General features: G+C 48.5%; 1 protein-coding gene across 1 annotated transcript; it reads left to right on the top strand.

Annotated features, from left to right (window-relative positions):
* Nucleotides 1-132: 132 nt before the first annotated feature.
* Nucleotides 133-18,538, top strand: CASP2 (caspase 2). The gene is made up of 11 exons (XM_055421411.2): nt 133-309; nt 3,584-3,734; nt 4,015-4,182; nt 4,344-4,425; nt 5,033-5,127; nt 5,400-5,576; nt 11,606-11,734; nt 11,885-11,975; nt 15,736-15,885; nt 16,029-16,138; nt 16,285-18,538. The coding sequence occupies exons 1-11, from the start codon at nt 236-238 to the stop codon at nt 16,414-16,416; spliced, it is 1,359 nt and encodes a 452-aa protein (XP_055277386.1). The 5' UTR covers nt 133-235; the 3' UTR covers nt 16,417-18,538.
* Nucleotides 18,539-22,728: the final 4,190 nt, after the last annotated feature.

A 22,728-nucleotide genomic window follows, 5' to 3' on the forward strand; every position in this document is an offset into this window, starting at 1 on the left:
CGCCTAGCGCGCTCGCTCGCCCCATTGGTCAGCGCGCCCAGCGTGCGGGTTCTGCGCCTGCGCGCGCTGCTGCGGCCGCTCCGGCGGGGCCGGCCCCGCGTGGGGGGCGGAGCTAGAGGAGGCAGTGCGCAGGCGCGCTGCCCGCCGGCGGACGGGGGAGGGATGCTGAGGCCCCGGAGGCTCGCGGTTTGTTTGGGCTGTCTGGGGTGCGCGCACAGCCCGGGACAAGCGGGAAATGGCGGCGCCGAGCGCGGGCTCCCAGTCCGCCCTCCAGCTAAAGGAGCAGATGACCGCTGATAGGGGGCGCAGGTGAGTGGGGAGAGTCCGGGGGTCCTTAGTGGGTCCGAGGGGAGGAACGCAGGTTTCTGGCGTGTGGCCCTGGCGCCCCCTCACCTTGGAGCCCCTAGAAGCAGCTATATTCACGCTTCCAGCCAAGGAAGCAATGACCGAGGGGAGCACAGGCGGGCGAATCTCTTCTGGGCCTTGTCCCTCTCGTGCACAGACTCCCCAGCCTCCATTACTTCAGCGCACGGGGCTGTGAACCAGGGGAGCTCTTTTCAGTCCGGCCAAATCTCGGCTTCTCTTAAAAGACTCTTTATAGTTTATGTTTCGTGGCTCCCTTTTTAGGAACTAAATTGCTCTCTTAAAAACCTGCGAGACCTGCAGACTTCTGTCTGGTGTGCATTTGTTTTAGGTCGAATAGATCACGATCTGTATTGCATTGGGTGTAATGACCAGATTTTCAAAGCATTCCACAGAGGTTGGGATTTGAGTATGAAACAAGGAGGTACCCGAGGCTCCGAGTGTGCCTCGGTCTCTGCCCTAGGTAAATCCTTTCATGGCAGACCCAGATTAACTGAGGGCTTTGGAACCAGACCTGCAGAAGGACACAGAATCAGGACTTTTAAGACTCGCTTTTGCGTCCCTTTTCTCCACTGTCTCCCCTCTTTGCAGATGTGTCTTAAAGTTCTAAGTGATTTTGGTAACTTCTGAAAAGTCCATGTTTGAAACTGCTCAAGATATGGAATACTGGACGGAGCAGGTGTGTGGAGATGGATGATGCTTCAAATTAAACCCTAATGAGTTACTGATTGAAAATTTAAGTCCAGAACTTGGAGTTAAGAACTGAGTGTCCATTAGTGAATTGTGTGAATGAGATGGAATGGGGAGAGACTTTGAGAGGAGAGGGATTGTCAACGTTTAAGGGCAGACCAAAGGTCCTGTGAAGGAAAACAGGGACCTAGTAGGGAGAGAGGGAAGGTTGGAGAGAATGGTGTCATGGAAACCAAGGGAGGATAAAGTTTCGAGGAGAAAAGACTAGTTTACTCAACTAGTAAACTGCCCCACCATTGGTGTGTATCCTGAGGAAATATCCAGTATCCAGCTGTGATGTTATCTTGCAACTGACCTGTTAGCACTTATTTTTATCAGAGTTTCATGGATGTCAGCTTTGGTGTGTGTTCCAAGGTGATTCTTTTTAAAAAAAAATGTATTTATTTCTTTCTGGCCGTGCTGAGTCTTTGTTGCCGCACCGGGGCTTTTTCTGGTTGCCGGATCTGTCATTGCAGTGCTTTCTCTTGTTGAGGAGCTCAGGCTCTAGGGTGCGCTGACTTCAGTATTTGGGGCAGGTTGACTCTCTAGTTGTGGCTCCTAGGCTCTAAAGCACAGGCGAAGTAGGTGTAGCATTCGGGCTTAGTTGGTCTGCACGTGGGATCTTCCTGGACCAGGACTCGAACTGTGTTTCCTGCATTGGCAGGTGCCAAGGTGATTTCTTAATGACATTTCTGATTTCTCTATAGATTGTATTGTTGTAGCAGGTTTTTAATGAATATATGGGGTAATGGGAGTATTACGATAGAACAGAAACAAGAAATTAAAGTGGAGTTTCAACCATCACTGTCCCAAACCCCAGAATCAATGAAAGTTGGCTACCCATAACCCTGGGCCCTGGAGAAGGAAATGGCAGCCCACTCCAGTATTCTTGCCTGGGAAATCCCATGGACAGAGGATCCCAGCAGCTACAGTCAATGGGGTCACAGAAGAGTTGGACACAACTTAATGACTAAACAGCACAACTCTGGGAGTGTTTCACTGGCTGGTTCCTCTGCCTTTGGATTTCTTGTGCCTCAGAAGCTCTTCCAAAGCTGCTTTTCCCTCCTCCAATCTAGAATTAAGCCATGGACATTCTACAAATGCATGGTATTCCACTGATTCTGAGATGTATGTCCCCCTCACTCCAGTATTCTTGCCTGGAAAATCATGGATGGATGGATGGAGGAGCCTGGTAGGCTACAGTCCATGGGTCCCAAAGAGTTGGACACGACTGAGAGACTTCACTTTCACTCACCTTCTACCCCTACACAAACACATTTTAACATCTTTGAAATCAGTATGCATTTTAAAATAGATTTTTATGTTGCAAACTGAAACTGTTAACCTTTCTTACTGCCATCAGATCCTCACTCTTGTTATGTATTTGGAAACTGTAACTGAGCAGGCTGGCAAGTCTGGGAATTAAATATGCTAGGCATATAGATGGTATATATCGGAAATAGGATTCTTTTAGTTCATCAACAGAAGCTGATCTCTTTCCAAATGCGTAGCAAAATGAAGGCGTCCTTGAAGGCATCCCTCATAAACTAAATTACCAAAATAATTTAGCCTTTACAGGGATTAACCCTGTAAGTGATTTCAAGTTATATTGATTGTTTCTGTCATTGGCATTTATCTGCTGTCACTTACTGTCAGACTTTCTACTTAATTCGGTTCTTATAGGATTCTGGTCATTTCTGGTGTCATTTTGTCACAGGAGCTAACAGTTTTAAAAAAACATAGTTTTAGTTGGTATAAATGGGCTTCCCAGGTGGCGCTAGTGGTAAAGAACGTGCCTGCCAGTGCAGGAGATGTAAGAGATGGGTTCAGTCCCTGGGTCAGGAACATCCCCTGGAGGAGGGCATGGCAACCCACTGCAGTATTCTTGCCTGGAGACTTCCACGGACAGAGGAGCCTGGCAGGCTTATAGTCCTTTGAGTACAAAGAGTCAGACACGACTGAAGCAAATAAGCATGGCACATAGCATAATACAGGCTTGAGAAGAGGTGTGTGTGGTTTATTTTCTATTAAAGTTGTCCGTTGAGTTTTTGCCATTGTTTTAAATTATTTTATTTCTCACAGAGGATTATTTTAAAGTCAGTCACTGTCAGCAACTTAGATAAGTAATGTGAAATGTTTTCTGAAGTACTCCTTAATTAAAGTTGGTCTGTCAGACAGAGGAGTATTCCTTATTGTGAATACGTGTACTTGTGTGTGTGTGATTTTTGTCACGATAGACATTTGTTATTCTAGTCAGAACACAGAAGATGATCTCAGCTGAACATCCTCTGTAAAGGATTGTATATCATTTGCTTATAATCAATGTGTTACTGCCTAATAATACTTCTGTGATTTTAAGCAGATTGAATAAAGTATGTCTTACTTATCGGAAACCCTGTTCTTTATGTTTTTCCTACCGACGCCTCTTGCACCCCACTCCTCTGTGCCAGATATTATATTGACGGCTTTTCTGTCCGCCTTTTATCTGCAGGATGTTGAGAGGGTGTGGCATGCATCCTGACCATCAGGAAGCTCTCAAAAAGAACCGAGTGGTGCTGGCCAAAGAGCTGCTGCTGAACGAACTGTTGGAACACCTCCTAGAAAGGGACATTATCACCTTGGAAATGAGAGAGCACATTCAGGTATCTGGAGGCAAAAGAGGAAAGCCAAGGAGATACATTGGTGGTCAGAGCAAGAGCAGAGCATGCTGCAGTGGGGGAAGATGTTGTGCTTCACTAGGCAGTGAAAATGCATGTCTGCCCTCAAGCATCTGACAGAAAAGACAGAATCCATGAGTAACGGGAAGGCATTCACACATCCAAGGAGTTCTTGAGACGGATGATGATGTTAGTGGGAAGCTCGCCTGGAGAAACAGGATTACAGCTGGGTGAGTAAAGGTGACGTCGTGTTTTATTCCTGTAGGCCAAGACGGGCAGTTTCGGCCAGAACGTGGAGCTCCTCAACTTGCTGCCCAAGAGAGGCCCCCAGGCCTTTGATGCCTTCTGTGTGGCCCTGAGGGAGACCAAGCAGAGTCACTTGGAGGAGCTGCTGCTCAGAACCCTGTCCGGTCTTCAGCCTGTAGTCCCGCCGGTATGGAGCCCTAGGCTGTGTGTGTTGAGAAGGGCTAGTTTGGTGGGAAAGGCATCTTTGAGACAGTGGGGATGGGTTGGGGTAGGGGGACTCGGGTTCTGTATTGCTTGATCTGAACCCGCTCCCCTGAGCCTGGCTTGGTGGGTCCTGCTCTCTTACAGTTGAGCTGCGACTATGACCTGAGTCTCCCTTTCCCAGTGTGTGAGTCCTGTGCCCCCCACAAGCGGCTCCGCCTGTCTCCAGGTAAGAATTGATGACGTAAAATAGCACAACCCACCCCACTCCACCCCCCACCTCAAACAGTCCCGCCTTGCAGATTGACTTCCGTTTCCTTGACTGGTATCTGACTTTGCCTAGTGTGATACCTATTTTTGTTCATAATTGGCACAGTTTCCTCAGTGCACTTGTTAGGGACTAGCAGGACAGTTTAGGTGGGGGTGTAGGTTGGACCTGTTTTCCTTCCATCACAGATGATTTTTTTAATGGTGATTGGCCCTTGGAGCAGCTGGTGCAGGTCGGAGATTCCTGCACGTGATTGGTCTGTGTTTGTATAAAGCTGAGTTACTTCGCAGCAAGGAAAGACTCCACTGTGGGCCTCTTGCCTGCTGACTGATTAGAATAAGACTTTGATCAGATACCCCATTCAGTCACTCAGTGGGTTGAGCACCTGCTACTATAGGCAGATCAAGTGCAGAGGATCCCGTGGTCAGCACAAGCAAACAGGGTCTCTGTCTCCGTAGTGCTTACAGACCAGGGGACTGAGCGAGACCAAAGGGTACCTGAAGTTATATGAAAACACTAAGACTGCCAGGTAGACGATAAGCTAGTTTTTCTGCTCTGTGTGCCACAGATGCAGTGGAACACTCCCTAGACCACGGAGATGGTCCTCCCTGCCTTCAGGTGAAGCCCTGCACGCCTGAGTTTTATCAAACACACCACCAGCTGGTGAGTCTTGGAAAATGGCAAGAGGAAAGGCACTGGGAAACGAGATACCCTTCCTGGGCATCTGAATGTAGCTAGCTTGCGCGTACGTCATTTCCTTCTCACCTTGTGAGTCCCAAAAGCGTTGCCCGTTGTCTGTCTTCTGTGGGCATTTCTATATTTTGATACGAAGAAGAATGTGACGTCTTAGTTTTCTTGAAATGTCTCATTTTGGAGGGGGAGGCATAGTTTCTGTCCTCACAAAGCTGACGGTCTCATCGGGTGCCCCTCCCCAGGCCTACAGATTGCAGTCTCGGCCCCGCGGCCTGGCACTGGTGCTGAGCAACGTGCACTTCACTGGAGAGAAAGACCTGGAATTCCGCTCAGGAGGGGATGTGGACCACAGCACTCTTGTCACCCTCTTCAAGCTCTTGGGCTACAAAGTTCACGTTCTTCTTGACCAGACCGCACAGGTATGTACCTGAGGCTCAGGGCATGCTGACGTGTGCATCAGAGAGCTGGTGAGACGTGGGGGCTAGACACATCCGTGCTCCTATGCCAGGCGGGCTGGGCTTTATTAGAGTTATTCTCTCTCCCTACTTTTTACTTATTGTATTCTGTCTCCCACCTTGCAGTCTAGTTTTTTTTTTTTTTTAAAAGAGGGACTTCCCTGGTGGCCCAGTGGTAAAGAGTCCGCCTGCCAGTGCAGGAGACATGAGTCCGATCCCTCACCTGGGAAGATCCCACGTGTCTCAGAGCAACTAAGCCCACGTGCCACAGCTTCACAGCCTGTGCTCTAGAGCCCGGGAGCCACAACCACTGAGCCCAACGGCCCTGGAGCCTGTGTTTCACAACAAGAGAGTAGCCCCCTGCTCTCCTGAATTAGAGAAAAGCCCTCCCAGGAAGACCCAGCACAGTCAAAATAAATACATGAAGTTTTAGAAGGAGAGAGAGAAAGATCTGGGGCCAGCTGGCTGCTGCAGTGTTGACCTCCCAGGGTGGCTGTGCTCCGTGAGTAAGATGGTCCAGGATCGGGTTCTCCCAGCTAAGCAACTTGTTTCCCAAGCACTCAGGAGGGGAGGAGACAACCAAGGAAATTCACACATAAGTCAGGACTACACAGGACAGTGACTTCTGGATGGATACTGCTGCTTGGGGCTCCAGCTATGTTCTCATGATGATGTTGGCCGATAAAAGTTTGCTAGAATTGTGATTGTAAAATAGTTTTGTTGCTGTTTCATGGATTAACATGACCTGTTGTTGTGAGTTGTGTGACCACAAGACAGATCTTTGGGTAGATAACTTCTGAACTAGATTCCTGCAGGACATCAGCATTTTTGTGATCAGTTAGTCTCCGTTAGCCTCAACTATTGGCTGTACCACTGACTTTTTTACCTTTAGGGAGTTCCGTTTTGAAACCGAAAATAGTCCATTGGTAAATCGATACTAATTCTTTCATTTGATTTCAGGAAAGCAATACTCTCCTAAACTTGCCTTTGGGAATGTCCATGGTAAAATTAAGGTTTCTAGGAGATTCTCTTTGATCTGTTGAAGTAGGGTGGTCCCTGTCTGTCTTCAGCATTGTCTGTGGATTGCATTTCTGTTCCTTAGTTACTTCTATGAAATAGATTACATATCTGCTAAACTTCGGGTCAGGCCAGTTTCAGTGGTTGATACCTGAATGCTGTCCTTTACGTGCTGTTGCCAGCTTCTCAGTGATAGCAGCTCCCGCAAAGAAGTAAACTCACCCTTGCTTCAAAGCCATGGTTAGAACAGGTTCTTTGATCATCAGGTACTTTCCAGAGAGTCTCCTGGGCTTGGAGTAAGGGTGGGACAACAGTAATTCTTTCAGAGGGAGTCCTATTAGAAGGTCATTTAACAAAATGAATGCTATTTACATTTCTTTAGTGGTTTTGGCCTAATCATTCCTTTTACTAGTGATTTATTCTGTCTTTGTTTTCCAAATTTTATGCAGTTGATAAAGGATTTTATGTGCCTGATAGTTAAAAAGATACGTCCCTAATCACCAAGTCAGCTGTGGGCTCCTGCTTCTTGGTGCCGTTCAGTAGCTGTGATGGGCCTATGAGCCCACTTCACAGATCTCATTCCCTGATGCAGATTCAAGGACCTGTTGGATTCTGATTCTCTGATTACATTGTTCCATGACTTGAATTGCAGCAGAGTTCAATTTTGAGCCCGTTATAATGGGGAACTATGTGCACTGCCAGAGCTTCCCTGATCACTCAATAGGTGAAGAATCTGCCTGCAGTGTAGGACCTTGGTTCAATTCCTGGGTTGGGAAGATCCCCTGGAGAAGGGATAGGCTACCCATTCCAGTATTCTTGGGCTTCTCTTGTGGCTCAGCTGGTAAAGAATCCGTCTGCAGTTCGGGTGACCTGGGTTTGATCCCTGGGTTAGAAAGATCTCCTGGAGAAGGGAAAGGTTACCCACTCCAGTATTCTGGCCTAGAGAATTCCATGGACTATATATATAGCCCATGGGGTCCAAAGAGCCAGACACGACTGAGCAGCTTTCACTCTAAATTTTGAGACCCTTATAATGGGGAACTATCTGAACTCTCAGAGATTTTTTAAAATGTGAACCTTGAATTCAAGGGACCTCAGTTAGATGAGAGTCTTGACTTCAGTTAAAAAAAAAAAAGCAGCAGCACGTCCCCTAATGTTCCTGAGACAACAGAAGATTAGAGACAGTGTCTTCTGCAGTAGTGAAGAGGAAGAAGCCACAACCTGGGTAGACGTGGTCGGGGGGAAATTGAGAGGTCAGGAGGGTGTGAGACTTCAGCTGTCCTTGGAGGGCGGATGCTGCTGAGGAGAGCGGAGGGGTGAAGGGGTCCTACACAGGGGGCACAGCATACAGGTTAGAGCTGTGTGTGATGCTCAGGACCCTGTGGTGAACCTAGTGTCTGGGACCCAGGAGGGCCAAAAACACGATTGGAGGTCAAGGGACCAGAATGCCCAGGGCCTTGAACGTCTTCCCAAAGGAATTGGACTTCCTTGTGTTGACACTCCAACATCAGTAGTAGTTTTTGAATAGAAAGGTAATGCATTCACAGTGATGATTCAGGAAGATTAATATGATTCCATTGTAAAGAATGAGGTAGAGGGCTTCCCTGGCGGTCCAGTGGTTAAGACTCCATGCTTCTAAGCACAGGGTGCAGGTTTGATCCCTGGCTGGGGAACTGAGACCCCACATGCTGTGGCGTGTGGCCAAAGCAAAAGAGTGAAGTTAGAGAACAGTGGCAGGGAATGCAGTTTGGAGTTAATATATTAACTCCATCTCATCTTGGTATAAGATGGCAGGGGTTCTGAACAGGATAGTGGACCAAAAGGAAAAGAACACATGTGAAAAATAATGTAATGGCATGATTGTACTGTCAGTGCTTTGTGACTGAATAACTACATATGGAAGAAGAAGGAAAACATAAGGAATTGAGAGCCTCAGAGGAAGTCAGGACCAAAGATGTGAATTTGGGAACTACTTGTATAGGAAAAAGACTTTTAAGTAATGAGAGCCTGTGATCTTCGAGAAGGAGCCAAAGGGCTGGGATTGAACCTTGAGGGTATCACCCTCCCCACGTATCTGGTCCTCAGCCGCTCTGGAGGTGCACAACAGGGGACAATGCAGGGTCAGTTTCTGACAGTGGCCAGGCAAGCTTGCAGGCACAGTTGAAACCAGATGATGGCAGTGGGTGTGACCATTTGGTGCAATGGGCATTTGCACAGGAATACTTTCTTCCTGATCAAATGTCCTCAGCAGGCCAGAGACAGAACCAAGAAAATTTAGATCCTCTTTTTCTCCCCCTATTATTATTTTTTTGCTTTAGAGATAATATCACTTAAAAATCTGAGATGGTGTAATCTTGAAGAATTGTCTTATGCTGACGGTGCTGGCGAGCACGCTGGTATCTTCCCTGCCCATGGAGGTGTTCAGTGCTTCTGTTCTTCATCAGAGTCTGTTCTCGTTGCTTCCACCTCGTGAGGTTACTAGTTCTAGAATTACAGTTTATTGTATGTTAGGCAATGAGATACCCTTTAAAGTGGCAGATTCTATTTCACCGGGTATTGGTTTATAGCTTGCATTTGGTCACAGATGGCTTTTAGAGTATAGTGATAAGCGCTGTGGGTCATCTCTGGAAAATGCAGCTGCCCATAGGATTTTGTGTGTAGTTTCAGGGAGTTCACAGGTTATTCCCTTCTTCTGAGTCCCCCAGCCAAAAACACATACAAGTGTGAAGAGCCCTGCTATTTATAGAAGCACTGTTATTTTATCAAAAATAGATCTCAAGATCCTATTTTAAGCTATGCTGCTTTCAGAAAAATTCCCCCAAATGACTAAACCCCATTTATTCAGTGGTTTAGTCTTATTAAATTCAGTTACAGAGCCTGTCTATTCTTACTTTGAACTTTGTTGTCTTCTGTTTACTGATGTAATAACCTCAGTTAAGTTCGAAATGCTCCTGAGTGCCAAACCTATACTTTTATTCCCTTGGAGCAAATTTAGGTTCCACTGTTACGTGTTAAATTCTGTTATAGTCAACTCCAGAGGAGCAGTCATAACTTATATGTATTCTCTGGAGATTATATATTATTGAATGAATTTTGGATATCTTTTATTACCTTAAGATCTCCAGGATTATGATTGGGTTCTGTTTGCTCAGAAAGTATGCATGCCCTTTCAACACAGCCAGTTTCTCCATTTCAAGTGAAATTGCAGACTTTCAAGTCTTTTATGAAATCTCAGTTATCTGCAAACAGAAATGTTCCAAACAGCAGATAAGTTCTCACATGTTAGCACATCAGACTCACATGGAGGGCTTGTGGGAGGCTCAGCTTGCCGGGAGCGAAGGCATTTCCTGCAGATTCCAAGGTGAGGCTGATGCTGCTGTTTGAGAGGTCACACTTGGAGAGCCACTGCAGTCTGTTAATACAAGTAGGAGCTGGGTATGGTGCTGTTAGATACATGTGTACTGAAATTGCTCTGCTTTATAGCACATTCTTCATTATATTTTGGTCAAATTCATAGCAAAATGAACTCATTTTCTCCCTGCTAGTCTCAGAGATAGTCTTGACATTTTGAGTTGTAGTGGGAGACGTCATTTTAACAATTTGTATTACATTGGTATGGATACACTATTAGATGTATTGCAACTTTCCATTGTATAGAGCAAATGCTTAAGGCAGAGTGTTACTTATATATGGCAGTCTGGTGCAAGATCAAAAAAATTCTTAAGCTGGACTACAGCGTTTCTTTGGAAAAATAATATTGCTCCCCTTCATTAGACATGCACAGTATGAAGGCAGATCTTGGCAGTGTGTGCCAGGCGTAGTGATAAGCCCTTTCTATGCAATATCTCGGGGCTTCCCTGGTGGCTCAGTGGTAAAGAACTCACCTGCCAATGCAAAAGACGTGGGTTTGAGCCCTAGTTTGGGAAGATCCCCTGGAGAAGGAAATGGCAACCCATTCTAGTATTCTTGCCTGAGAAATCCCATGGACTGAGGAGCGTGGCAGGTTACAGTCCTTGGGATCACAAAAGAGTTGGACATGACTTAGCCACTAAACAACATCAGCAATGCAGTGTTTCATTTAATCTTTACAAACTCGGAGAAAGTTTACTCTCAATTGTTTTCTTACAAAGTGGATATTAGAGCCTGTTCTAATTTATGAACCCAGGGGTTAAACCTAGGTCTCTCTGATCCGCCAGCTCATGTAGGTAGTCGTGACCCTGTCCAGAGTTCTCCGTAGAGTGTGTTCTTCTGTGAGCAAAAGCATTTTTGTACAGACGTCATCGTTGTCTCTGGAAGCTTCATTTCTGAGACAGAAAACTACATAGAAGTTGCTGTTCTCTACTGTCACGATCCTGTAAGCCCGGGATCACAGAGCAGTTCTTAACGGCTGTTACTTTCTTGTAAGTGTGTTACTTACTCATTCACAGTTTACCTGGCGGTCCCTTTTGTGCCATTAGCATACAAGGGCACATGCGCCAAAGAAAGAGCTGGTTGATGCCTAGAGAGTGGGTAAAGTTAACTAGCATCTGCATGATTAGCTTCATTAATAACTTGGCTTCACTCCAGGAGTTCTTCACATGAGCCTGTAATGAGCTTATGAATCATTATCTTCAGTACTTTGTCTAAGTAAGTGAGTGTCAGTTGCCCAGTCATGCCCAGCTCTTTATGACCCCATGGACTGCAGCCCAGAAGGCTCCTGTGTTCATGAGATTTTCCAGGCGTGGATACTGGAGTGGGTTGCCATTTCCTTCTCCAGCGAATCTTCCCAACCCAGGGATTGAACCCAGGTCTCCTGCACTGTAGGCAGATTCTTTACCGACTGAGCTAAAGTCGTGTAGTTTTCTCATGCTTACTTAGCTTCTGACTTGGTAGAGAACACGTTTGATTTTCTAATAGCTTAGGGCTTCAGACACCAAAAGGAGGCTTGTATAGGTGCTGACTCTAGTGAGCAACCCTGAAAGGCATCTTTCTCCTAGGAAATGCAAGAGAAACTGCAGAATTTTGCCCAGCTCCCGGCTCACCGAGTCACTGACTCCTGCATAGTGGCGCTCCTCTCCCACGGCGTGGAGGGCGGCGTCTACGGCGTGGACGGCAAACTGCTCCAGGTGCGTGCCGGTCTGTGGCCTCGGCTGCTGAGCCTGGGCCACGCCACTGCCCGCTGCCCGTCTCTCCAGGGATGGCTGCTGTTTATGTGTACAGGACTCAGGGGTCCCGCTGACACCAACCCCCTCTTCTCGCTTATTTCTCTCTGGCAGCTACAAGAGGTTTTTCGACTCTTTGACAATGCCAACTGCCCGAGCCTACAGAACAAACCGAAAATGTTCTTCATCCAGGCCTGCCGTGGAGGTGAGTGCCCCGGCGGACCGGCAGCTGGGTGTGGCTCCCGGGCAGCCTCCCACCAGCTCTCACTTTCCTGTTTGCTCCTCTCAGGTGCTAGCGGACCCCTTGGGCACCTCCTTCTGTTCACTGCTGCCACCGCCTCTCTTGCTCTGTAAGTGTCTCCCGACGCATGGGGTGTGCTGGGACCTGGGCCGCCCCTGGCTCTCAGGCGGTCAGCTCTCTGCGCGCCGCTGCGTCCGCCCCAGGATGCGCTCGGCCAGTGCCTTCGCCTTCTTTGTTGAGAACGCTGCCTTTGTTCCTGTGCTTATTAACCCTGGCGCTTTTCTCATTGCTCTTTCCGGTTCAGGGTCTGCCAGCTGCCTCTGCTTCCTCACCCTCTCACTTGATCCTCTTCCTCTTTTTCTTTCTCCACCTCTCCTCCCCTTTCCGCGTTCTCCTCCTCCTCCTCTTCTCCCCCACACCCCAGTCTCTCCTCCTCTCCTGTCTGGGTCCCTCCTGTGCCGCGCGGGAGAGCAGCGTGGAGGCCCCATGTCAGCCTTTGGCTCCTGCTCTTCCGCGAGCTCCTCCTATCCCCCTTGCATGCACTCTCTTTTCACCCCTTGAAAAGCCAGGACTCCCTGATTACGCTCAGAAGACATGCTGAGAGGTGTGCCTCTCATCTCAGAGGAAAAGAGTAATGATTGAAAGCTCTAAACGTGGAGTCAGATTCTGCCTCTGCTGCTGACTAGTCATGTGAAGTTACTCCATGTCCCTTCACCTTAGTTTTCTCAGCATAAAGTGTAGGTAATCACACGTCCTAAGGTCATGTTGTTGTGATGGTTAGGTGAAGTGGTTCATATGAAAGTGGTTCTTAGCTCAGTACATGGCAGCTCTGACTGTTACAACATGGTTTGTGCCCTTAAGGGACTTAGAGTTTGACGTAAAGGTCCCTTTGTCCAAAGATTCAAATAACATATTTTTTACATGGGTATAGCAGAGAATCCTGGAAGGAAATGGCAACCCTCTCCAGTATTCTTGCCTGGAGAATCCCATGGACAGAGGAGCCTGGCGGGCTACAGTCCACGGGGTCCCGAAGAGGCAGACACGACTGAGCAACCAACACATAGCAGAGAGTAGGGCTTCCCTGGTGGCTCAGTGGAGAATCCACCTGCAGTGCAGGAGCCCAGGAGACACGAGTGTGATCCCTGGGTGGGGAAGATGCCTCTGGAGAAGGGCATAGCAGCCCACTCCAGTATTCTTGCCTGGAAAATCCCGTGGACAGAGGAGCCTGGTGGGTGCAGACCGCAGGATCGCAAAGAGTCGGACACAACTGAAGTGACTTAGCACGCACGCATAGCAGAGCATAGCAGTGGACTAGCAGGTAGAGCCCTTCAGGGAAGGAGGGGGAGTGCATTGTGACAAGCACACCAGGATTAAAAGGACACCCCTTCCCCTGCCCCAAAGTGGGCTGAGCCAGAAGTGTGCCTGCTTCTCCATCTGCGTCAGTCACTTGTAGTGAGATGTGGCTGACCACGTGAGACAGATCCTAGTGATCATAAACCTGTAGTCACAGCTGAGATTTTGGGCTTTGACAGGTAATAGTACAGAGGAAGTGCAAGTAAGAAACAATTGGATAATTCCCCCCGCCCCCAGGATGATTACAGGGAGCAGTGCTGAGAAAAAGTATGTGTGAGCAAGAACTTCTTTATGTCCCTGCTGTATCCCCAGACCCAGGGCACTGCCTGACACGTAGTAGCACATCATAAATAGTGGCTGAGTAGATGGAAATTCAGTTCGTTTCAGTCACTCAGTTGTGTCCGACTCTTTGTGACCCCATGGACTGCAGGACGCCAGGCCTCCCTGTCCATCACCAACTCCCGGAGCTGGCTCAAACTCAAGTCCATCAAGTCGGTGATGCCATCCAACCATCTCATCCTCTGTCTTCCCCTTCTCCTGCCCTCAGTCTCTCCCAGCATCAGGGTCTTTTCAAATGAGTCAGTTCTTCGCATCAGGTGGCCAGAGTATTGGTGTTTCAGCTTCAACATCAGTCCTTCCAATGAACATCCAGGACTGATCTCCTTTAGGATGGACTGGTTCGGGCTCCTTGCAGTCCAAGGGACTCTCAAGAGTCTTCTCCAACACCACAGTTCAAAAGCATCAATTCTTCGACGCTCAACTTTCTTTATAGTCCAACTCTCACATCCATACATGACCACTGGAGAAACCATAGCCTTGACTAGATGGACCTTTGTTGGAAAAGTAATATCTCTGCTTTTTAACATGCTGTCTAGGATGGAAATTAGTCTGCCTAAAAAGTGGAGCAATAATACAGAAAACAGATACAGGGATATTGTGAGAAAAGAACCATTCGTTGATCAATAGATCTGAGACACAGGCAGGAGAGGCGTCTCCTTTCTCTTGAGGGACACATGCAGCTTGGCCTGTTTCCTGTAGGAGGCATCACTGGCAAAGTGAAGTGCACATGTTCATGATCATTTTCTCCTGTGTTCAGAGATTATGTACAAATACCACACCTGGGTAGGGAAAGATGGCGCCCTCCTGGGCTAAGTTGAATCTTTTCTCTAAAACCAAATCCTCCAAGGGATGACCAGTAAGCCAGCTGTTCCTTTAAAAGTCTGAGCTCACCTGTCTTCTGCTGTACTTAGTTAACATAACTGATGCCTCTAAAAAGGACCCTGCCCTGGTTGACTGACTCCTAAACTGGAGTGTAAGCTCCATGAGGATGGGGACTTTCTCTTCACTGTATCCCTTGGGCTTAAAACAAAAACAGTGCCTGGTACGTGGCAGTTGCGCAGTAAATTTTTGTCGGGTCAGTGAATCTTGGTCATTTTCTGCACAGACCTTCAAGCTTTGCTCCCCTTTAAGGCTCTCTTGGGTGTTACTTGGAGCAGGAGATGTAAAGAAAAAGAAAGCTTACATACTCTGTTACCTTTGGCTTGACAAGCTGTGTGTCCTTCTGTCTCTTTCCTACCACTCCCAAACAACAGCGTCAGAGAAAGAACATGTCTGGGGGTAGATAAGGCCGGGGTCAGAAGGTTGGGCATGTGCTCAGGGGATGTTGAAGACCTGCTGCTAATAATTGAATAATAATGTTCTTTTTCCATTGTTTAAGAGAAAACAGTTGATTATCCCAATTTTAAGTGTCTCTTAAATTTTGCATGCCAGCTACAATTTGGCTTATGAAATTAACAAATAATAAGTGGTTTAGAAATATCAAAAACACCCTGGAAACAGCTGATCATACTTAGTTTTATAATGTGTTTATTAAAAACATAGAATTTGTGGTGGTTTTCATACAGCATACTTGTACTAATTATATTTTCGGTTTATTAACTTGTTTCTCTTTTTTATGTAGTAAAACTATCAGTATTTTATCACGTATTGCAATAAGCAGCACTTTGACTTCCAGGTATACTTATAATTGGACAAGTGAATCATGGACACAGATGGCTTTTCGTTCTGTTTACAAGGAGTATTTGATTGAGCGCTTTGCCTGTCTTACACAGAGTGGACTAAGCTCAGACCACATGTCTGTGCGTGTGCGTGGGCACCCCTGCGTGATCGCTGCACACTGGCAGAGGAGCCGGAGTCATGGTGTTTGTTTTCCTTTTTTCTTAATTAATTCATCAGCCATAGGTTGGAGGCAACATCTGGAAATGGCTCTTCCCCATCCCAGTTGCAGGGAAAACTTGGGCTTGCCTATGACAGGCCCAAGAGAGGTGGGAGGAAATAACGTCTTTGTCCACTCTTACCTGCCTTTATACAGATGAAACGGATCGTGGGGTCGACCAGCAAGATGGGAAGAACCATGACCGATCCCCCGAGTGCGAGGAGAGCGATGCCAGCGGAGAGGAGCTGCTGAAGACGCGGCTGCCCACCCGCTCGGACATGATTTGTGGCTTCGCCTGCCTCAGAGGTATTGTGTATCCCGAGGAGTGATCCCCAAGGCAGCAGGCTCTGTCACGCAGGGCTCTGACCAGGCAAGCTGCGGGGGAGATCCATCTGCTGGGGAGGGTGCCCGTGGCCTTCAGTCGGCACCCGCTGCTGCTCTGGTTGCAGGGACCGCTGCCATGCGCAACACCAAGCGGGGCTCCTGGTACGTGGAGGCCCTCACGCAGGTGTTCTCCGAGAGGGCCTGTGACATGCACGTGGCTGACATGCTGGTAAAGGTAAGCGCGCTCCGCCCAGCCCCGCAGTGTTCCACCCTCCTCCTCCCTCGCACTGGTTTTCAGTCTTCCACCACCCTTCCGCTTGTGCTGGGATTCTGAAAACACCCGATTCTCAGACCCCGGCCGCTGGGTTTCTGCCTTGGCAGGTGAACGCGCTCATCAAGGAGCGAGAAGGCTACGCCCCGGGCACGGAGTTCCACCGCTGCAAGGAGATGTCCGAGTACTGTAGCACCCTGTGCCGCCACCTCTATCTCTTCCCGGGCCACCCCCCCACGTGATGCCAGCCCCCCGGCCCCCGTTCCCACCCCGTTACCGGGCCACGTGGAGGCTGCTGGGCCTGAGGAGGCGAGGTAGAGCCTCTCTCTCCAGGATGTGTGGCTTCTGTGCCTCCCCTCAGGGATTGGGACTCCCCCAGACTCATTTCTCACACCCACCGTCTCCGCCGGTGACCTCGGACTGCCAGCTCCTCCCGTGCACAGCTCTCCCATAGAGCCGCCTCTGGCTGGACTCGTTGCCAGGAGCGTGTGGCCTCCGTTGAGGGACCTGGCGAGTGACACTGCACGCAGTATCTTGACAGGGAGAGGGCGTGTGGGTTTCCTCGATGTTTGTGTTCAGCTCCTGCCCCCAGCCCTCTTGGAGGAAGCGCTCTGGCAATCGCTTTTGTTCCAGGAGCTGAGATGTCCCAGAGGTCACGCCTCCCATCTCTCCTTTCATGTCCCAGCCCCATTTGTCCCAAAGTGGGAGTTTCAGTTCAACGCAGACAGTTTCCATTTGGTTTCAGAAGGCCAAGCACCCTCTGCTACTGTGGGTGGGCCCAGACCCGTGCGCTTGTGCCCTTTGGTTCCAGAAGGTCTCCCCCAGGAAGGACTGTCTTCTCAGCTCAGCTCTTGGCTCCTTGGGGCTCAGGGAATTCAGCCTTTCAGCGGAAGTCAGAGTTTGGATGCCTCGTATCTGTTAACTTGTTGATCTTTGCCCATGAAAGCTTCCTAGATCTTTTCCTGGGTTGTGGGTGCCCTGAGCTTTGTACCTGAAGTGAGCCTCACAGGGAGTGTCTGCGGAGGAGATAAGGGTGCTCTGCTTGCTCATGCCTGGCAGTCTGCCGCCTTATCCATGAGGCGCCCCTCCTGGGAAGCTTCCTGGTTGTCAGCTCTCTGCCTCCTCCTCCTCCCCCTTCACCTTTGCCTCACTCTGCTGCAGCCGCAAAACCGTCTAGAATACAGCTTCACTGGATTGTTTGGCTGCTCACGGATGGAACGTAGTACTTTGTTCTGGCCTGCTGCTTCCGTGTTAAATCCCCTCTGGATTCTATGTGTTCTGTTTCCCCTTCCCATTGTGACTGTCCATTCCGGGGAGGTCATGCTCTATATATGTTATTTATTTACCCTAGGAGCCACCTTTATATGCACTTACATGAAGCCTTCTAGTCTTAAAGGCCGACTTTTTTGCCATATGACAATCTAATCTCTGTATGACAGATTTTGATTTTGGTTTTTAAGTGTAAATCTGATCCTCTTACTCCCCTGCTTGGAACCCTTTGGTTTCCTGTCACACCTCAAACCAAATCCAGACTCCTTCCCTTGGCCTGTAGAGCCTCATAAGTGCTGATTTCCCTGTAAGCGACCCCTCAGTGGTGTCCTGGGTTTCTCCAGCATTCTGAGGTCTTTCCTAGCCTGGACCGTCAGACACCCTTCCTGGGTCCGCTGAGCCCTTCCCCTCGGCACTCTTGGCCGTGGTGGCTTCTTTATCCTTCAAGTCAGAGCTCAAAGGCCACCCTTTTGTGGAGGCCTTCCCAAGCCATTCTATTAAAAATCGAGTGTTGTTTTTAGCTTTATTTCTGTCTTCTGTTTGATCCCCTCATTGCGCTTATCACACTCTAATCTCACGTGCCTGCGTGCTTCACGTGTTCATTGGCGTCTCCCCTTGAAACTCCATGAGGGCGGAAACCCTGTCTCTCTCGGTCACTAATGCGCGCCCAGTGCCTTCCACGTCATCGGTCTTCAATAAATGTTTGCTGAAGAAAGGAAGCCGCCCTAGCTAGAATTCTATTCTTCGACGAAATTTCCCTTTTGGCAAAAATACCCAGTTTAGTGTTTGTGCTCCGTATCCTCCCGTGAGTTTTGTTTCACCCACTGGTATTATTAGCTCCCAAGGACGGAAGTCACATGCAGGGCGACTTCCTCTGTGTCTCCCGCGGCGCCGGGCACAGCGCCCAGGCTCTGGTAGTTCAGGTGCTCAGTAAACACTCGTTCTGTGAGCCGGGGGCTTGGAGACTTGTTGCCAAGTCCTGCCCTTGGCTCCGTGTCATCTGGAAGTACTTAGGTGATAGAACCTTTCCAGTTCCCACTGCCAGGATTTTGTATTGCCATCTGGTGCCAAATAAATGCTCATATTTATTACCCATGTGTGCCTGATGTCTGTAGATAAATCCGTGTTGGGACGCCCACTTACTTCCTTGGTTTCTTACAGCGCTCCCCGCCACCTCACAGGGCACGCCCAGAGCGGGACACATCTTGTTTGGCTGCAAAGTCTTTGTGATACCACCAGGTCCACATTTCGGAGGAGCCCACCGCCATTGTCATGGCCACGGCAGCTGCCCCAAACACAGCTACCAGCACTGGGATTCCTCGTGGTCCCAAGAGATGGAAGAGTCAAGTAGCGTTGGTCCTGGATTATTCAGCTGATGAGATGGAGGCTAGAGAAGCAGATTGAGTTGGAATGGGAGGAGATGCCAAGGATCGTAGAACTCCCCATCTCGCATGGTCCAATTTGGATTTAAGGTTTTCCAGGCTGGGTGTAGATGGTAAGAGAATTCTCGGGCAGTGGACTGTGTAACCTGGGGGATTCTCAGGTGCGATGTGTCGACACCTGGAGAGGCAGGTGGGCTACAGAGGGTTAGAGAGGGAAGTTCTGTAGGAGCTTTGTGGTGGGAGAGCTGATGAGGGCCCTGGGGGAGGGAAGCTTGTCTATGAACCTAGAGGAGGAAGAACAAAGAGGGATGAAGCTGAGCTGAAGCATTGGCTGAAGAACACTGAGGGCAAAGGCCTCAGGAGCAGGCTGGCCCCGGGTACCTCTGGAGGGAAGGGCCCTGGAGCAGCAAGTGGGAAGACAGCCTGTGGGAGGTGGGTGTGTTCAGGGCTTACAGAGCAGCATCTGCTGAGCTGGACTCCCTGTCCTCCCCGTCCCGCCCTTGGATAAGGGCGTCAGGTTGAATTTCACAGCTCCGTGTCCTCTGCCAGGGGATTCTCTTCTAAAATTATCCCCCTTCCAGAACTGGGGGTGGTTCTTTGCTGCCCTCCCCCCCATCCCGTCTCCCATGATAGGGAAGAGAATAACAGGAAGAAATGGAGCAAGTGGGATATTCCGGTAGAAGGAGAAAGTGGTCTGAGGCAAAGATGTTAACAGCTCCAGCTGCCCGAACACTCAGTGCGTCTCCCAGGCCCTGTGCTTGCAGCTTTACACCATCCTCCCACAAGCCAGGAGGGTGCCTTCGCCCTGGTTCTTCAGAAGTGGAAAATGAGGCTCAGAAACTTTATACAGAAGAAAAAAGAAAAGCTAGCTTTATGGACACAGACTCCAGAATTAAATAGATTTTGAATACTGGCTTGTTCTTTTAAGGTATCAGAAACCTTGGCTAAGGTACCTAACCTCGCCCTTATTTAAACACGGGTAAATCGTTGCTGCCTTGAAGGAAAGATGCTACCCTGTGAGGATGAGGCGGGAGGGTGCGTGGTATATCACTTGGGGTTAATGTGTTACAGATGCTGCTACCATCTCAGCGTGAACTTCAGTTTAACAACACAAGTTAACATTCAGCACTCACTTTGGGGCAGACACTGACTTTTAACGTCCATTCTTTTCTCTCCATAACCCTCAAGTTAACTGCCTTTCTAAGGAAACAGAGGCCAGGATGGGTAATAATCTGTTAGCTTGAGTTCAACAATTTTGCTTCTGTGACTTTTTTTCTTAGCAAAAGGTTTTTTTCTTTTTCCTCCCTCCTTACTTTTTGGGCCTATAGATTTTCCCCGTTGAGTTGTGAGAAGGAGCCTGAGACCAAAAGAAAGACTATTCCATTTTAGCCCTTGTTGGGCAGAAAACAGGGGGAAAAGTGTACTGTGTTCAAAAATCCAGAAGAGGGAGAAAGAGCCCTGTCCAGTGTTAGGAAGGCGTCATATGCAGGGGAGGGAAGGGACCAGGCATTTTTGAAAGATCTGGCAGGCAAGGTTCAGTAAGCATAGAGGAGAAATGACTACCAGTGAGGACACCTACAGAGAAGTGTGTTCAGAGGAAGTTACAGTTGCCTGGAGGAAATTTCAGGAAGTTGGTGGTCAGGCGTCCCATGCTAGGCTTGATGTGGAATGGGCAAGTCATGACTAAAAGCCCCTTAAGAATAATACGGTGTATTGTCCAACAGTTGGAGAGCCCAGACTTTAAGAGGTGGGAATCTGAAAACAAGGGTGTCACCCAGGGAGAAAGTTCCTGCTTAAATTGATACGGGGAGTCCCAAGGAGTTGGGTCATTCACAACCTCCTATACCCCAACACACTCCCACGCACCTGTGTCCCGGACGGTCATTTCAGCAACCTTCCTTCAAATAGCAATTCCACAAGCCTATAGGTTTATAAGTTTTAAGCTTGGACCTCAAAAAATTCTATTAAAACCCCAAAGAATACATACCTTATTCAGTATACATACCATAGGTAAATGCATGGTTGTGAACTTGTTTCCAAATTTAGGAGCTTTTCAAAAGACTCCCCAGAAACCCATCAGTGGCCTTCCAAATAAAAGCACTGAGCCCATGGGGTGTTGGGGGTGGGATGGGCACAGTTTATATTTTATTTTATTGTTCTCTTGCAGGATGATAACCCAGGAGATTTTAATCTTTGAGCTAAGACTCAAGATCCTTACTCTCAAATGCTTACCCTTCAGAGCTAGCAGCTGGAGAGCTCCTTGACCCTCTTGATTTCAGAGTCTGGTTTTTAGAATTGCAGCTGGTGCTTCCAGGTGGCTTGGTGGCCTGGGAGGGTTTTCTTAATGCCCATGATCTTGCCTTCAAATTTTGGGATCCACAACCAGGACCTGATTTTCTCATGAACACTGGAGAAATAACAATTGTGTTAGATACTTGTTTCTTGGAATTATCAAGTTCCTGCAAAAACTGACTACTTTCAGGGGAGCCATCTCCACAAAGGGGTGGAAATCTTTTCTGTTTCTGAAGCCCCCCTCCCTGCCAGAAAATAATTTCATTTTGGCAATCTATTTTCTTTTTTCTTGGCAATCTATTTTCTTTATTAAAGTTTTTCTTTGGGGGACTGTCCTAATGGTCCAGTGATTAAGAATCGCCTTGCAATGCAGGGGACATGGGTTCGATCCCTGGTCGGGGAACTAAGATTCCACTTGCCACAGCGCAGTCAAGCCCATTCACCACAACTGAGCCTGTGCGCCACAACTGGAGACTCTGTGCCACAACTAGAGACTGTGCCACAACAGAAGATTCTGCATGTCGCAATGAAGATCCCACATGCTGCAAACAACACTCGACACTTCCAAATAAATAGGCACATTTAAAAAAAAAAAAAAAGCTTAAAGTGTTTCTTTCATCTCACACCAACCCATTAGATCTCTTTTGTTTTCTGCCTGGAGAGAAGGGAGATGTTACAGTACGTCCAGGGCCTCAAATGATACACATTTGTCATCTTTGTGGGTAGATTACAGGTCCTCAGATTTATGTTAGCAAAAGTGCTCTTAATGGTATTCATCTTTCCACCTGCTTTGGACAGTCCCATTTAGCCCGGGACAAATTTCAGTTGTACACCAGACGTTCATTGTCCCTACCCTGCAGTCCCTGGGACAGAGCTTGCTTGGTGATGGATCCCAAACCACACATTGGCTCATGTTTATAGCTTTCCTTCAATAGTGAATAGTTCACAAGGGAAGGACTGTACTAGGAAAATTGGTCTAAAAAAAAAAAGCATAATGCCAGATAGAGTAGTTTGGCCTTGGCCAAAAATTATTTATTGGCCTGAAAAGGGAAGAATAGCAGGGTACTTCCCTGTCATCTCATGCCTGCCGGGCTCATCATGAGGAACGCCCACCCCCGTCTCTCTGTGGGCTCCCCTGTTCCCTCGCCCCACTTCCCCTCCTCCCCTGTTATCTCACCTGCCCTGATAGCCCTCCCAGGGATGCTTGTGCTAAATGGAAGCTCAGTCCCTTCCTGAACATCCAGGCTGCTGGCGTGGCTGTCATGTATCAGTCTGGGAAGTAGGAGAAATGCCAGAACCCAGGGCTATTACCCCTGCGCCCCACGCCCAGCGGTGATAAAGGTGCGGTCAAGGGTATGACCCCAAAGCATCACTAGCAGCCTCTGGCAGACAAGAAAAGGCAGTGCTGGAAGAGAAAGCTGAACATCGGTTGGGTTGGGAGAGCTGGTCTGACAGATGAGAACTAAACCTGGGGGAGACCCAGAGCTGGAGACAAGCCCACAGGAGAAGCCGGCAGAGAGGCACCGCTTACTCGCCCAGGTGAGCTCCTCCCCAGTGTTTCCGGACCCAGAATCACTCCACCCAGCTCCCAACCGCTATGTCCCCACGGAA

The sequence above is a fragment of the Moschus berezovskii genome, chromosome 3 (genome assembly GCF_049115385.1).
Source record: "Moschus berezovskii isolate FMDL1 chromosome 3, NW_MosBer_1.0, whole genome shotgun sequence".
Lineage (NCBI taxonomy): Eukaryota > Metazoa > Chordata > Mammalia > Artiodactyla > Moschidae > Moschus > Moschus berezovskii.

What these genes read in the sequence shown, in the direction of transcription:
- CASP2 (XM_055421411.2), top strand. Translation starts at nt 236, where the DNA reads ATGGCGGCGCCGAGCGCGGGCTCCCAGTCCGCCCTCCAGCTAAAGGAG. An exon ending in AAATGAGAGAGCACATTCAG is followed by an intron (nt 3,735 to 4,014) that starts GTATCTGGAGGC and finishes TTATTCCTGTAG; the next exon opens with GCCAAGACGGGCAGTTTCGG. An exon ending in TGGCTGACATGCTGGTAAAG is followed by an intron (nt 16,139 to 16,284) that starts GTAAGCGCGCTC and finishes CTGCCTTGGCAG; the next exon opens with GTGAACGCGCTCATCAAGGA.